Source organism: Hippopotamus amphibius, chromosome 1 (assembly GCF_030028045.1).
Source record: "Hippopotamus amphibius kiboko isolate mHipAmp2 chromosome 1, mHipAmp2.hap2, whole genome shotgun sequence".
In the NCBI taxonomy this organism is placed as follows: Eukaryota; Metazoa; Chordata; class Mammalia; order Artiodactyla; family Hippopotamidae; genus Hippopotamus; species Hippopotamus amphibius.
In genome coordinates this window covers 31665742-31682316 of record NC_080186.1, presented here as the reverse complement: position 1 = coordinate 31682316, position 16575 = coordinate 31665742, and the positions used below count along the sequence as shown (strand labels likewise).

Sequence of the window (16575 nt, the reverse complement as noted above, 5' to 3'; positions counted from 1 at the left end):
ACCTGCCCAAGGCCACCCAGCGCGCGGCGGCTGAGGCGGCGGAGCAGAGCCGGACCTCCCAGCCGTCGTCGGGGGCGGCGACCGCCCGGGGCCTTCCCACGGCTCGGCCAGCGCGTCACGGCGGGGGCGAGGGGGCGCCCGGGGCTGCGGCGCAGGAAAGGGCCCTGGGAAAGGGCGGTGGCGGCGCCCCCGGGGCGGGGCCGGGGCGGGGCCCGACTTCCCGGCTCGCCGCCCGCGCCGCCCGGCGGCGGAGACCCGCGCAGCCCGCGTTCACGATGAAGCGGCCCCGGGAGCCGAACGGCTCCGACAGCGAGTCCGACGGACCCATCGACGTGGGCCGCGAGGGCGAGCTGAGGTAAGGCGGGCTGGGGGCGCGGGGCGCGCCGGGGCGAGCGGGCTGGGGAGCCGCCCGACGGGCCGGCGAGCGCGGGGCCAGTCCGGGGGCGGCCGGGGAGACGCAGGTGTGGCGCCACCGTTATGCGCACGAGCGCCGGGATCCTGTGCGCTCTCGGGCCGTTTAGGGCCCGAGATGCTAGGATGGAGGGAGAGTTCAGCTCCGGGTCTCAGGTCTTGTTGGCGAACTCTTTGCGTCCAAGTGCCCGGGTGAGGGTACTGGCGAGGACTTTTCTCTGAAGATCTTAGGAAACTCTCATGGACTGTTGGTATCACAGCCCCTGGTCCGGAATGCACTGACCATGCAGAGTAACCTACTTTCTTAATTTTTTTTTTTTTTTAATACATTTTGAGTTTATTTCTATGCATGGTATTAGGAAGTGTTCTCTACTTTCTTAATTTTACCCTAGCTTGGGTGCACTTTTCCTATAGTACACACGTGCGCGCACACACATACACACACACATACACACAAAACTTCCAGGGGAAGAAAGTCTCCTTTGAGCAGACTGGACTTTGGAATTAAGGTTTTAACACTGAAGAAAATAATTGCTGACTTGCCCATGGTCATTGCAAGGGCCTAGACTTTGATTCCAGTGCTCTTTCTACTGCACCAGCCTGCTGCCAGTGTCTTTCAACTCTTGGTACGTTTTCTGACCCTGCTTCAAACCCGTACCACAAACCGGACTTGTATAAATTCTGCTAGTCCTAGTTCTGAACAGTCTAAGCTTCAGATTCTTCATCTGTGCAATGGGTATGAATAATAGAACTGACCTCATAGGATTATTAGGAAAATTAAAGGAGATGATCTATGTCAAGGGCATCGCACAGAACCCAGCAGGTAGCAAGTACTTAGTTAGTATCAGGCACCCAATGTGTGATACCCAGAACCCTGAAAGAGCAGCAGAGACTGACTTGGAGTCTGCAGGCCTAGGTCCCAGCCCCAAATCTGCCACTAACTCACTGTGTGACCTTGGGCCATTGCTTTCCCTTTGTGAGCCTCTTTCCTCGTCTGTAAAATAAAGGAGCACAGGGAGTGGGAAGGGGAGGCCTATCTGGTTCCTCCTGTCTCATCCAAACCTTACTCTCTAGAATAGATTTGGAAGTGGGATTTGGTTCTTTCTTAGCGATGTTTTTGAGGGTATTTCCTAATATCAGTGATCTCCAGTTTTCTGAGACCAAGGGATCCTGCCTCAATCATAAGTCCCAGTAAAGTGCCACAAGCTGCCAATTCTTTCTAGGTTATAATAGGAGGCAATTTCCCGTCCATGAGGTTTTGGGGTATATAATACAATTCCCTATGCAACTTATTAGCCTTTTAAAATTGTTTAGCAGAAACTGCTCTTTAGAGAATCAATTCTCTGAGTCTGTGCCTGCTAGGAGCAGGGGAAGGGCCCAGCACCATGTGGCAAGGGGTTCGGGACGAGGTGTCTCAAGCTCAGTGTCACTGGCTCTTCATGAATCGGAGGCATGACATTGGTGTCAGAGAGCTAGGCTGATCGGAGCTCGTTCTGTCCTCCAAGAATATGCAGCCTGGTCAGTGACCTGCCAGGTCACACAAAGTCCATGGACAGGATGGAAGAGGGAAGGAGAGACAGACTGTGGGCTGTGAGGGCACCTGAGCAGGGAGAGGTTACTCACAACCAAAGGTGCAGGGAGGGCTTCCTGAAGGTGCTGGCATTTGGACTACAGCATATAGGATCAGTAGGCAGTTTTTTTTCTTGTGCAACATCTTGTCCTTTCAACCAGAGACCATTTTTTGAGACTGTCTAGGCGAGCAGACCCCCTCAGAGGAGAGAAAGCAGTTGGACATCTGGCAGAGTCCGACTTATAGACCCCTCTTTGTAGCACTCACCAAAGGGCCCTCCCCCCAGCAGGCATCAATGCTCCAATTCAGGGAGCGCTGAACGATGCCTGCTGTGGCCCAGACCCTGGGTTGGGCGTGGGGGGCCCAGATGTATCCTGCTCAGCCTCTGCCCTCAGGGAACTCTCAGAGAAGAAGAGCTTCGTGGACAAAGAGAGCCAGATAAACAGTGGCAAGGGCCAGGAGACTGGAGCAGCCAGCCTCCCCAGGGTCAGAGGCAGGGCGCAAATCCACCCCCCTCGCCCCCCTCCCACCCCCGCCTCAGAGATGTAAGAGTAAAGAGCAGGGTGTGTTCCATTGTCACTGTGAGCATCTGCCTGGTGGTGGTCTTCTGCCCTATATGTGGGAATCACCCTCAGAGCTCCTATCTGAACACAGCCCCCTGACACATGTGGGTCTGAACTGAGAATATAGTCTACCTGCCCCCAACCTCCACTGCAAAAATTTAATGAGCACCTGCCACATGTCAGGCCCTGGGTCAGGGTCTGTGGGTCATTCCTATATGATTTAAGGCCTATGATGGCTTTGAGCTCAGATAGACCTGAGTGTGACTCTTACCACCATTAACTTGGGCAAGTGACTACCCCTTTCTGAATCCCAGTTTTCTCCCTTACAAGATGGGGATGCTGATACCTTAGTTCACAGGGCAAGGCTTTGATGAGGCAATGGACTTAAGGCACACAGCTCCCTGCTTTGGCACAAGGCAATTTCCACTGAAAGCTGCTCTCTAAGGGGTCGCCGATCAGTTGGAGGGTGCCATGTCCGTGAGGCAGCATGGTGTAATGAAAAGCCTGGACATCTGAAGACTGGACTTTGTGTCCCTGTCACTACAGCTATCAAATGATTATTTTTCTTAAGTGTGAAATGGCCCCAATAATATACTTAACTCACAGGGCTGTGGTACAATAAATGAGACAAATGAATGTGGAAGTGTGTCTAGAACAGAAAGTACTGGATATGAAACGTACATGGTGGGATGATGACTGTATGGGGAGCACTGGATGAAAAGCCAATAGACTTGGCTCCAGTTCTGGAATTTCCTCTAATTTGCTGTGTGGCCTGGAGCAGATCCCTTCCCCTCTCTGTTTCCTCATTTTACAAGTGGGCTCAGTGCTTTCTGAGAGTCCTTCATTGGAGACATTGTGATTCTGCCTTTGGTGGATGGAAAATGAGCTGGCTCACCTGCAAGGGCTCCCCGGGGGATTTCCCAAAAAGGAACTGAGGGTGAGCGCTGAGGGTGGTCAGGACTAGCAGCCAGACCACCTAGAAAGCTGCCCCTCCCCCAAGAGACCACTCCAGAATTCTGGCTAGGGACTCCTTGAGGCCCATGGAGCAAATTTTGGAGGTCAACATATCTTCTCTGGGCCCATGAAAATCTGCCTTATTTTCAGACTCTCAGACAAGAAGCTCTCACACCCTCTCCCAGTGTCAGGGCCAGATCACAGCCTGGAAAAGAGCTAGCTCTGGCTGAGCTCTTGGGAGCTTTAAGGCTAAGAGGACTGGAGGGCTATTCAGACAGACAGGAAATAGGAATTAGGAGGGAAAACAATGCTGAATTTGGAGCCAGAAGACGTGGATTCCCATGCTGGCTTTGCTCTTCAGCAGCTGTGTAGGCTGAGCAAGCTGCCTTAGCTCCCCAATGCTCAGCATCCTCATCTGTAAAATGGGGCTTTCCCTCAAAGGAGGGAAGTGTATCTAGTGATGCCGAGAAGGCTGTGAAGTGAGGTGTGCCTGTGGGATACGGGAGTAGGGGGAGAGGGATAACACTGGAGAGAACCAGGAGAGTGGAAAAAGGGATGGCCAAGCTGCTGTGCCCTGAAAGGGGTGTGTCAGCCTCCAACAGATGGTCCCTGAGGAGGGATCAGGCTGAGAGGCAGTGACGTGCGCAGTGCTAACCCAATACCCCTGGAGACGCCTTATCCAGCCTGGGGTGGGGACAAAGGCCGTGTTTCTTTAGTAGACCTTGGCTCCTGTGGCTTGTCCAGAGTGAAGCTTTGTAAACAAGCTGCCCTACAGATCTCAGGATCTGGCCACCTGAGCCCTGGATCTAGCTTGCTAAGCCATCCCTCCCATGAGCTTTCACAGGCCTCTTACATTCTTGTCCAGATGTTTGGATGGAGATATCCTTTTCCAGATGTAGCTGGACAAAGCCAGGGGCATAGCAGTAGGTTTGACAAATGTTGATCTGGTCTCCCCTGCAACCGTCTCTTATCTCTTTAAGCAGTTGATGAAAATAATCCAACCTCTAATGCCAAGAGGGTCATGATGTGGGCCGGAACCCTCCTAGTGAGCCACATATGCCCCCATTCCACAAAGGCCGAAGACTTAGATTTTATGGTGTCACCTCTCTGTTCTCTAGTGATTTCAAAGATGAGGGCAGGAAGAGGAGCTCAGCCATGAGCTCTGTCATGTTCCAAGCACTTGCTGAGTACTGGATACAACTGTGAATGAGACAGACATGGTTCATGGCCTCATGGAACTTGCGGACTCGATGGAGAGATAGACATTAATCAAACAATCATATAAATCTAAAACAACGAATGGGCACAAATGCTATGAATGCAGGATGCCAGGAGAACGTAGAGCAGGGGTTATCGAGTGGGAGAGGCGATGTCAGAAAAAGCTCCCCCAGGAAGCTGACATTTGGCTTGAGATCTGAAAGGTGGTAGAAGTTACTAGGCAAAGGGCTTGGTGGTGGGCAGAGAGAGTGGACTAGAGGATTCTGGGCTACAGAACAGTACGTGCCACCACAGGAAGGAAGTGCATTCGTAGCCTAGAGCACACAGAGCAACAGGGAGTTGAGTCTAGGAGGTGACAGGGGCCAGCTGGGCTACCTGAAAGATGGTGGCCTTGATCCTACAAGCATTGGGAAGCCCCTGAGGAGTTGTAAGAGAGTGACAGGATCAGAGTTGCATTTAGATGATCACTCTGCCTGCTTGTAGAGGGTAGCAGAGTGCAGGAGACTCCTGCAGTCTAGAAAGATGATGGAGATTCCCCCCTGCCCCCCAGATCGGCGGTGGAGATAAAGGGACAGGTGTGAGATATATTTCAGACATGGAATGGGCAGGTATTTATGGGGTAGGTGAGGACAGAGGAGGAGTCAAAGCTGGTGGCCGGGTGTCCACCTTGCAGAAGTGGGAGATGGGTGCCTTCGCTGAGATGGGAACCTAGGGGGAAGAGGAGAGGTATTAGGTGGCGGCGAGCTCTTGGGTTCCTTTTCAGATGTGTGGCATTTCGCGTTCTGAAACAGCAGGGGAGTCAGCTTGCCTAAAGTTATTTGCGACTATGGTGTCTCCAATGGGAGCTGGACTCTGGAGGGCAGGGGCCTGGCTGAGGGCATCCAGACCAGCCGTAGGTCTGAGTGGGGCCTCTGGTGTGCTGGCCAAATGAATGATCCTCAGTGCAACCCAGCGAACCCCCTCCACTCCAAGAGAGCCTCTGAAGCGGGAAACGGTTAAGGGGGCGAGCAGTTGGGCCGGTGAGGATTTGCTCCGTCTGAGCAGGAGAAGCCCCGGAGGGCTGAGCCTCCCCGGCGTGATGGGAACTGCCGGGGTGCGAGCAAACATCCATCCTCCTGCCAGGCCTGCGGACCGGAGGCCCGACGCCATGCGGGGCTGGGGCCATCTGGGGAGGCCGGGGCCGTGTCCCGAGAGTCCGAGAGGGGCTGTGACCCAGATGCCGCCTCCCCCTCGCCCCGGCCGCGCAGCGTGGGAGGAGGCGGCAGCTGCAGGCCGGGCGGAGGGCGGGCGGCCGGCCGGCGCGCCCGGCCCGTGGGAAGCGGCGGCATCTGTTCTTTCCACGCTCGTTCCCAGCGGCTCCCTCTGAAACCCAACCCGCCGGCCCGGCCCCTCCGCCGCCGCCGCCGCCCGTGCCCTCGCCCGCCCCGCCCGGGGGGATCGGGTTGCAGGAGCCAGGCGGCCGGGCTGCGGTTCCCCTGACGGCCGCGGGCAGCAGCGAGGCCGAGGGGCAGGGGGCGAGGCCGAGCGGGTCAGGTCCGGGCGAGAGCCAAGCCCCCACCCACCCACGGCCCCGGCCGCCCGGCGACGCTGGGGCAGGAAACCCAGTGCAGGGGAGGACTTGGCCCCGGGAGAGACGAGCCCCGGGGGAGAAGGGGAGAGACAGCGTCCCCACCCACGCCTGCCCTGCGCCTCCTCCCGGCCTGGGAGACCTCGGCCCCCTGGGAGGGGGCTGTGCCCGCCCACAGCCGGCCTCCGAGGTCAGCCCAGGCCAGGGAGATGTCCTCTGAAAAATCAGCCTTTCTCTTCCTCTCCAGCCAGATGGCCCGGCCGCTGTCCACCCCCAGCCCTTCACAAATGCAAGCCAGGAAGAAACGCAGAGGGGTGAGTGTCTATCTCAGCGGAGCTGTCTGTTGGACAAACGTTTGCCCAGAGTTCCCAGGGGCCTCGCCCAGAGAACCCTGGTCAGAAACACCACCCGGAAGCCACCCTGCCTGGGTTCAAGTCCCGGCTCTGCCAGTAGCTAGGCTGGGGACTTTGTGCCAGCCACTTAAGCTCTCTGCACCTCATTTTCTCATCTGTGTAACTGAAAGAATGACGGTGCCTACCTCAAGGGTTGTTTTGATGTGAAGTAATGTAATGCACTCAGAACAGAACCTGACGCACAATTAGCCATTATCACGTATTCCAGCCTTCCCCTGCTTCTCTCTGAGCCCAGAACTTTCATTCCCTTGCAGCGTGCTGAGGGGTGGGGAAGGGAGACAGAAGAAAGAGGAGCCTTGCCTTGCTCTTGGCCCCACTTTTCCCCCGGGATGCAGCTGTGCTTCTGCCCTGGGAGTCCAGAGACCTGGAATCTGGCAGAGAGCAGCCCTGCCACTCACTAACCAAAAGACCTGAAGCAAACCATGTCCATCCAGCCCTCGTTCTCTTTACTGGTAACACGGGCACCGTAATTTCTGTCCTGCTCTCAGTATTCCACTGCCAGTACTGCAAGGTGAGAATAAGCTCATGGGGACGCAAGGCCTTCCCAGTTGGAGAGAGCAATGACTAGGACTCCTCAGACCTCATGACCCAGCACCTCAAGGGGTCTCCCTGGCCCGGGAGGGGCCCTCAGGGCCTGTTCCAGTGCTGTGGCTGGGGTTCCTGTTCTAACTGGTTGGTGCCCTGCTGTGTACCAGTGATTAAATACTTTGAATACCACCCCTCAGATCAAGACGAGAGATCTGAGTTCGATTCCCAGCCTGGCGTTTCCTTGCTGTGTGACCTTAAGCAAATCACTGCCCTGCTCTGAGCCTTGTTTTCCTCCTCCATAATGTAAGAATGGATTTATCTACCTCACAGAAATATTGTGAAGGAAGATATGAGTCAGTGCCCGTCAAGGCATGTTGGAAACTGTGATGAAGTGCCTACTTGGTTTTTGTCTGTTTGTTTTTTTGTTTGTTTATTTCATCATTGTTTTTTAGATCATAGAGAAACGGCGCCGGGACCGCATCAACAGCAGTCTTTCTGAACTGCGGCGCTTGGTCCCCACTGCCTTTGAGAAGCAGGTATGTGACACTGCTGAATGTGCTAGAGGAAATACTGGGCAGGTGGCAGATAGGGTTCACTTCTCACGGCATCTCTTACTGATTGGGGGCAGTTGCCTGAAGTGCTGTGATATCATTTACTGTTATCTGTCAATGGCCAGGAATAAGGGGGATGGAAATTCATATTTACTGAGTGCCTCAGGGGTTGTGGCTTCATGTCCATCATCCGGTTGCATTGAATCCTCAGAAAGATGATCCCGAAGGGTCAGGATTATCACGCCCATTGCACAGGTAAGGAAACTGAAACACAGAGAGGTGAAGTAACTTACACCAGATCGCACAGCTAGTAAATAGCAGAGCAGAACTGGAACACATACTGTGTGATCCTAAAGTGCCCTATCCCTCTGCACTACATTTACAGAACTATCTGAAAGTAGAACAGGCTGCCTGGGGAGTGAAGCCACAGTCACTGAACATGCTGGGGTGGAGGGACTCCAGTGGGGAGTCAGACAGTTGAATCCATCAGACAACCTCAAAGATTCTCACCGTGTGCTCCAAGACACCGTCATAGGTCCCGTGCCTTGGTTTCTGCTGGGGAGAACAAGTCAGTCATTCCACAGACATTCACTAAAACCTTCACAAGCCCAGCCATGAACTAGACCTGGTACCTACTTTCAGGGGACTCACATGGAGAGTCCGACCCTCAGGATTCACCTGGGAAACCAGGGGATGCTGGAGGCTTCGGAAACATTCCCCAAGGGAGAGAGTGGAGGAAGAGCAGGTGCTTTGGGGTAAGAGGATGACCCCAGTCTTGGGTGTGTGTGGTGAGTGTAAAGTTGGATGCCCGGTAAAGCTGGTCTAGGAGGCAGGTGGGTATACAGGAGTGACATTCTGGTGCTGGTGCCTGAAGCCATGGAGGTAGAGGGGACCCTCCGAGGAGAGTGCGCTGAGCGAGAAGAGTGAGCCACCACCGACTGGGAACACCACCATTTTAAGGGACGGTGAGAGCAAGAAGGCAGGGGAGGAGGGCGTTCACGAGGGATGGTCAGCAGTGTGGTGACAGGTGGCCTCAAGCAAGAGCTGAAGAGAATGCATTAGATTTGGAGGGCTTGGCCAAAGCAAAAGCCCAATTGCCTTGCAGGCGGTGGTGGAGCGGGAGGAAGGGGAGAGAACTGAGACAGTGAGTGCTGATGATGCCGTGCGGGGGAGGTGAGAGACAGAGGTCCGCTGAAGGCCGTCACCGTCACTCTTCTGTCTCTGTACACACAGGGCTCCTCCAAGCTGGAGAAAGCCGAGGTCCTGCAGATGACGGTAGATCATTTGAAAATGCTCCACGCCACTGGCGGGACAGGTACTGATGTTCTTCTCTCCTGGAGTCATTCCTGCAGCCAATATTGGGGGGCTGGGCCCTGGGGATACCCTGGTGAGCAAAGTAGACATGGTCCCTGCCCTCACGGAGCTCACAGTTCACAGAGGGGCTGAAGCAGGTCCAGGCAGAACGTTCGCAAAGCTTATCTCTCTTCTTCTCTTGGCTTCGCCCTCTCGGCTTTCGTTGTCTTCATGTGTCCTAGCCTTTTCCTCAACTCCACTCCTTCCAGCCTTGAACCTTAGAGGAGCTCTTCGACAACAGACTGCTGGTCCCCCCTCCCCCAGGGCCTCGTTAAGCACCTGCCTGAATAAGCTCATCCTCACTGCGATCCCAGTGGGAAGGACACGCCTGAGATTTTTAGCTGCAGTGCTTCACTGGTGTGCTGACCCACTGGTCTAGGCTTCTGGGCTCTTGAGTCTTTGGTAGTGCTGGGGGATGTGTCACACTCACAGTTGAAGATCAGTCGCGGGATTGTAGTAGGATGCGAATGTAACTCATTCTGTTATTCTGAGCTACTCCATTACCAAAAAGTCATGGAACTGTGGCTTTTAAAAGACTTATGGACATGTGGAAATTTTACTTGCATAAAGCCGCTCTGTGTGTTTTGGTAATTTCACAATTGGGAAACCTTGAAAGCTCCATTGACCTTGGTTGCAAAGACTTAAATCCTGAAGCCTTAACTTGTTACCCCTCAAGGGGACAGTTGCATTTTAAGCGGCCCAGCCTGGTGCCTCTCAAGCCTTGGCGTGCAGCAGTGTCATATGGGGGCAGGCAGTGTCGTGGGTCACACCCCAGAGGTCCTGAGGCAGTAGCTCTGGATTGGAGTTTAGGAATCTGCCAGTTTAGCAAACACGCCCGGTGACCCTGATGCAGGTGGTCAGTTGGAGAGCTTCTGCCAAAGGAATGCACAGACAGCAGTGGAAACTGTGTCTAATCAACCAATGGGGGAGATATTTCAAGCTACATTTATATTTATCCAGTTAAAAGAAAAATAGTGCCTAATATTTGGGCAGCATTTTATAGTTTTCCAAATGCTTTCTCTAATGTTACCTCATTTGATTCTCACAAGAACCTTGAGGGTGGGTGTTGTTATCGTCACTGTTTTCTGGCTAAGGGCTGATGGGGAGACAGAGAATTGGCTTAGAGCACTGGCTTTGGATTTGAACCCTGACTTTACAACTTACTAGCTTTAGTACCTTGGATAAGTGATTTAAGCTCTTTGTTCCTCAGTTTTCTTATCTCTGAAATGGGGATAATAATAGGTTTTTATGAGGTTTAAATCAGGTAATGCAAATTAGGTGCTTAGAAAGAACTCAGCAAATATTAGTGAGAAGAGGGACTTCCCTGGTGGCGCAGTGGTTAAGACTCCACACTCCCAATGCAGGGGGCACAGTTTCCCTCTGGGTTCGATCCCTGGCCGGGGAACTAGATCCCACATGCATGCTACAACTAAGAGTTCGCATGCCACAACTAAGGAACCAGCGAGTCACAACTAAGGAACCAGCGAGTCACAACTAAGGAGCCCACCCGCTGCACCTAAGACCTGACACAACCAAATAAATAAATAAAAATAAATATGTTTAAAAAATGTTAGTGAGGGCTTCCTAGGTGGGGCAGAGGTTAAGAATCAGCCTGCCAGTGCAGAGGACATGGGTTCGATCCCTGCTCCAGGAAGATCCCACATGCCGTGGAGCAACTAAGCCCGTGTGCCACAAAAAAAAAAAAAAAAAATGTTAGTGAAAAGAGAACAGTGAACAGAGAAAGGTGATGGGACTTGCTCAAAGTTGCACAATTAAGTAGATGGCAGAGCCAGGTCTTGCCGCCAAGGAGGCCTGGCTCCAAACATCATCTCCTGCCAAGCTGCTCCTCTGCGGGGGCCTCAGCCGTGAACCAGGGACCCAATATTTGCTGCCATGATCATGAGGCCAGTGCTCACCAGGGCTGTTCCGCCTTTGCCCAGAAGGTGGTCGAGAGACGGGCAGGTGTGGAGAAGCTCTGAGAATGTGAATACTTCTGCAGGCAGTCCCCCTGGTCATCCCACACTGAAGTCAAGCCAAAGACAGGGTCCCTTGCCTGAGGGCAGCCACTGTGGTCCAGAGTGGGGTCCTGCTTTCTAGACTGCCCTTTGGGCTGGGGCGCAAACTCGAATGCCTGTGGGGGCCAAGCCAGTCAAATAAATGATAGCTAACTTTTCATCTGTTAAGCATTTCTGTGCACCATTTAATTTCACCCTCCCATCTATACATGGCAGGTACTGTTATATGCCCATTTCACAGCTAAGGAAATTGAGGCATGGAGAGATGGAGACTTGTCCATAGTCAGGGAGCTAGTTAAGTCCATGGTCAACAGCTGGCCCCCAAAGACCTCGTGCTTCATTGCTACCCTATGCTCCCCTCTCCAAGGAGTCTCCCAGCTCTCATGGCTGCTGCCGCCACCTCCCAGCCTCTGCCGCCATCAGCAGGCAGAGTTTTTCTACACCTGAATGTGCACAACCCTTTCACACCTGGCAAGTGTCTATTTAAATCAGCTGTCCCCAACCTTTATTGGCACCAGGGACCTGTTTCATGGAAGACGATTTTTCCACGGACTAGGGGAGGGGGGGTGGAGGGGATGGTTCAGGCAGTAATTCGAGCGATGGGGAGCAGAGATGACGCTTCACTTGCCCTCTGCTCACCTCCTGCTGTGCAGCCCGGTTCCTAACAGGCCACCGACCAGTACCTGTCCACGGCCCGGGGGTTGGGGACCCCTGATTTAAATGAAGTTATCTGGGCCACAGACTTCCTTCTTTGGGTTGATCATGAATTGTGATGAAAATAACACTTTACATTTTATAATGCTTCATAGTTTAGTGAACTCATTTGCTCCTCAGAGCCCACCCCCTCTACCCCAGTAGGGATGATTATTCCCACGTTACAGATGGTGAGACTGGGGCTCAGAGAGGTGAGGTGACATGCCCAAGGTCACACAGTGAGTGAGTGGGGAAAACAGGTCCAGACCTCAGACAGTCTGACCCCAGGCTCAGTGCTTATGTCCTGCCTGGCATGCCCTCATTGTGCCTCACTTTGCAGGATTCTTTGATGCCCGAGCCCTGGCAGTTGACTTCCGGAGCATCGGTTTTCGGGAGTGCCTCACTGAGGTCATCAGGTACCTGGGGGTCCTGGAAGGGCCCAGCAGCCGTGCAGACCCGGTGCGGATTCGCCTTCTTTCCCACCTCAACAGCTATGCAGCTGAGATGGAACCTTCACCCACACCCGCCGGGCCCCTGGCCTTCCCTGCCTGGCCCTGGTCCTTCTTCCATAGCTGCCCAGGGTTATCTGTCCCAAGCAACCAGCTCGCCATCCTAGGAAGAGTGCCCGGCCCCATCCTCCCCAGCACATCCTCTCTGGCGTACCCCATCCCAGCATTCAGAACCGCCCCCTTGCGCAGAGCCGCTGGCACCATCCTGCCAGCCCGGAGGAATTTGCTGCCCAGTCGAGGGGCGTCTTCTATCCGGAGGGCCCGCCCCCTGGAGAGGCCAGCTGCCCCCCTGCCCGTGGCTCCCCGCGGCAGGGCTGCCAGGAGCAGCCACATGGCCCCCCTCCTGCGGTCTTCTTCCCCTGCCCCCCCTGGCATTGTGGGGTCTCCTGCTTTTGTGGCTCTTCCTGCCCCGAGGCCCTCTTCCCCGGGGCCAGCCGGGAGACCAGCAGGAGCTGTGCTCTGCCACTCCTGGGTCTCTGAAATCACTGAAGTTGGGGCTTTCTGAGCTGGCTTTGCCCCCAGGAATGAGGAGAGTTCTTTTTCCTGGAGCTCTAAAAATGACGTCGCCTTTTCTGCTCTGCTTCTTGGACTGGTTCACATATGAATGTGTCTTCTTCACCCAGCAGAGACCCCCTCCTCCGTTGGCCCATCTCCCCTCCTCACTGCTTGTTCCAGCTTTCCTGGGGCTGTTCTGATCTTAGAGGTTTGGTCTCATTTCTTCCCTGGAGAGGTGAGTCCCAGGAGAGCCTCCCCCACCCAACCCCGAGAGCTGTGCCCAGACCTCTCTCCTGCCCCAAGACACACGGGGCAGTAGGCATTAATCTCAGGTCTGGGAGAAACGCTTTCACCTAAAAGGCACAACGACCTAAGGCACGCTGCTGCCCTAGAGGTCAGACCCCAGCCAGGAGCAGTGACTGCCTGGCTGCAGCTTTCCCAGGCCCCCAGGGCCAGAACATAGTGTCTGTCTCGCTTCCTGAGACAGTAACTGCACAGGGGCCACAAAGAGATCTCCTGGGAACCCTGTCTGCCCCAGCCCACCTGTCTCCCGCCCATCGCAGTGAACCCAGAACAGACCTGCTGTCCACCACGGCCAAGGCTGGTGACTGGGAGCCCAGCAGGGCCGGTTCCTGCCCTCTTCCCAGGTGCTGGCACCCACCCTCCCGCTGACCAGCAGTTCCCTGCACATAGCTGGGAGGTCTTGGGGCTCTGCAACAGGGCATCCTCCCCACCAGGCCTCGGACAACGCTCCCAGACAGGAGCCAGGCTTGAGAAGCAGAGAACCCGGCACCCTGCCTCCCACGCGGTCACCATCCTCCAGGCCTGTGGTCCCATCAGATACACAGTGCAGAGGCCGTGTTCCCACGTGATGGCGCCCGGAGAGGAATCCTCTTGGGATTCGGCACCAGACGTCTGTGCTGCCTGGTTTGCATCCGGCTCACGGGGCCCAGACTGCTGGGACCGCCAAGGGCTGTCAGGCTGGACGAAAATAACTGCGAGGAGGGGCGAGAGGAAGGACAGTCAGAGGCGGCTCGGCCCTTCAAGGTCACACAGTGGGTCAAGGGCCTGAGATCCTGTTCACCTGGGATTCCACGCAGCTGGCTCTGCTCAAGGGCCGTTGCGTTACCCAGCTCCAGCGCAGGCCACGTTCCCTCTAACAGCGGGAACAAATGGCCCGGAGACCTTTCCCAGTGGAACAGCAGGACCCGGAAAGGACAGGGTAGTCCAGGAGCTACACACAGCCAGCCCAGTGCTGCCAGATGGTTGTTAAAGGGTAGAAACACTTCTGTGCTTGTTGACAAACCTGCGCTCCCTGAGTGCCTCCCAGTGCCCCCACCACATGGCCTTTCCCCCAGGACCCCGTGCTGGTTAATGCCTGGCCCACCCAAGGCCACGGGCCTTCCAGCTGGCAAGTCGTTGGTGCTTATTCTGCACTGGTTATTAAATGCTTCTCATGTCACCCCTGGAAGAGTCTCCCACCCCCGCCCTTCAATGGAACAACCCTCCCAGAGGCTGAATTGAGGAGACTCCACGGGCTCAAAAAAGTAGAGTTTGCAAAAGCCCTGGGGAAAAAAGGGCCCTTTCAGAGAAGTGGGTAGGAGGGCAGAGATCATTTAAATGACCCAGAAAGCTCTTTTGAGAAGGCAAATTCCTCAAGGAGGACTAAAGAACTGGAGTAATTCTTTTATTCCTCAGTGTGAGGTAGTTGGATCAGATATCGCCCTCCTCCTGGACCCATCTGCGGGTAAGGTAGTGGGGAGAGAGGCGTCATTTCAGGGAGTGGGTCACTGGCCGGGAGTGCTCCTGAGGGAGACAGAGATAGAGGGAAACAGAGAGGCAGGGAGGGCGGCCAGCAGGCTCCTAGGATGTGGGAGAGGGGGACAGAGGGAGGTGGCAGAAGGCAAAGCCAACTTCGCCTTTCTCACAAGGGGCGGGAAGACCAGCTGTCCCCAATCCCTCTCCCTCCTCCCCCTCCCCCTCTTTGCCATCCTCCCCTGCACGCTCCTCCTCATTGGCCACTGCAGGTGGTGGCTCACTGCTGCCAGGATACCAGGTCAGGGCTCCAGTCCTGCAGCTTGACCACCTCCTAATGCAAGAATCCATCATTTACTCATGGCGGGACAGTGGGGAACACATTTTCATGTTTCCAATACCCCACTCCAAAAGAACCAGTTGACGCCGCTGAATGAGGTGGAAATGACCCAGAACTTTCAGCATCTTGGTTGCTCTTGGGTTCATTCTCCCTGAGGAATTGTGGGGGAAGAGGTGACTGTACGTATTGGTTTCCGTGGTTGAGGACTTGTATCTTTGTTTATATCCCCAAGCCTTTCTGGTGCCCCCGACTCCCACCCCATCACTGGGGTTGTCGCAGACATTCAATAAAGTTTTTTTTTAGCTCTTCTGGAAACGTCTACAAGATTCTACTTCTTGAATATCTCTGGAGTCCATCCACTTCTCTCTGATCCCACAGCCTTCACCTTGGTCTGGCCACATCACCTCTCCCCAGATCACTGCTCTCCCAAAAGGTCAGTTTGCTTCCTTCCTGCTTTGCCAATGAGTTCTCAGCACAACCAGAGAGAGCTTTAAACATGCAAACCATATCATATCAACTCTGGTTTAAAATCTTTGCTACCCTATTATTCTAAGGGTAAAATCCAAGCTCTTCCTTATCTGGTCCCAAACTCACTTCCAGCCTTTTTCTTGCCAATCCCAATCTTGTCCCCTGTGCTTCTGCCACCCTGGCCTTCCTTCATTTCTTCCACATTCCAGCCTCATTCCCACCTCCAGGACTTTGCATATGCTATTCCCTTTGCCCAGAATGCTCTTCTTCTACCCTTTCCAGTCCCCTGGCCCTGGCTCTCACTTGGCTCTCCAGCCACCCCCTAAAGTTGGCCAGCAGGGGATTCAGGCCTTGGCTTAAATGTCACCTCCTCAGAGAGGCGTTCCCCGACGCCTGAGTTTGAATCTATGTCAGAGTCCCCTATTCTTTTTTCTGTCTCATATGGAATTTACCATTGCACAGCCACTCGTGTGTTTGCTTGTTGGTTGACTATCTCCCCCACCCGCGTGAAAGCTCCGTGAGGCCAGGAGCCACGCCTGGTGTGCACTCCACCCTGACTCCAGTGCCGAGCACCGTGCCTGGCCCAGAGTCAGAGTTCAGTGAGTATTTGTGGAATAGATGAACTGGGGGAGGTGAGGAATCTTCTGGACTCATGGTGCTGGATGGTACAGGCTCCTCTAGGGGTGAATCCCCTGCTGGCCAACTTTAGGGGGTGGCTGGAGAGCAAAGTGAGAGCCAGGGCCAGGGGACTCGAAGTTCTGGCACATGGTGAGGGGACTCTGGCCAAAGAAAAGCTTGAGCGTGCTTGCTCTGGAGTGCACGCTGACAGCTGAGAACAGGCAGGCTGTCCCTGCCAGAAGTTCTTGTTCTCCACTCTTGGCCCAGCTCTCTCTGATGGATTTGGCTTGCATCAAACCCAGGCACCCTCTGCTCCATGCCAGGCCAGGCACTGCAGAGCCAGAGGTGAGGAGGACACTGTCCCCGGGGGGTTGGGGGTGGGGTGGGGGGGTGCACCCTCTGTCTAAGTGACAGCTGGGCAGGATGAGAGTGGAGAGAAAGGTCTGTAGAGAAGGCTGAGGGGTATCAGCCTCTGCCTGGGGGGTCATGGGGGAAGGGAGTGCCGGAAGGAAGCCTTCCTGGAGGAGGACGAAGGGAGGCGTTCTAACCTCTAA

General features: G+C 54.8%; 1 protein-coding gene across 3 annotated transcripts; it reads left to right on the top strand.

Moving 5' to 3' along the window:
• Positions 1-235: 235 nt before the first annotated feature.
• Positions 236-15242, top strand: HEYL (hes related family bHLH transcription factor with YRPW motif like). Of its 3 annotated transcripts, none has more exons than XM_057727776.1 (5): positions 236-355; positions 6531-6597; positions 7677-7760; positions 9009-9090; positions 12177-15242. In XM_057727776.1, exons 1-5 carry the CDS (start codon positions 276-278, stop codon positions 12848-12850), a joined length of 987 nt encoding a protein of 328 aa, XP_057583759.1. In that variant the 5' UTR covers positions 236-275; the 3' UTR covers positions 12851-15242. The 3 variants fall into 3 exon arrangements, with proteins under 3 accessions (XP_057583759.1, XP_057583927.1, XP_057583838.1); XM_057727944.1 differs by having other exon boundaries at positions 277-355; positions 6535-6597; XM_057727855.1 differs by lacking the exon at positions 236-355 and adding an exon at positions 6177-6249.
• The last annotated feature ends 1333 nt before the right edge of the window (positions 15243-16575 follow it).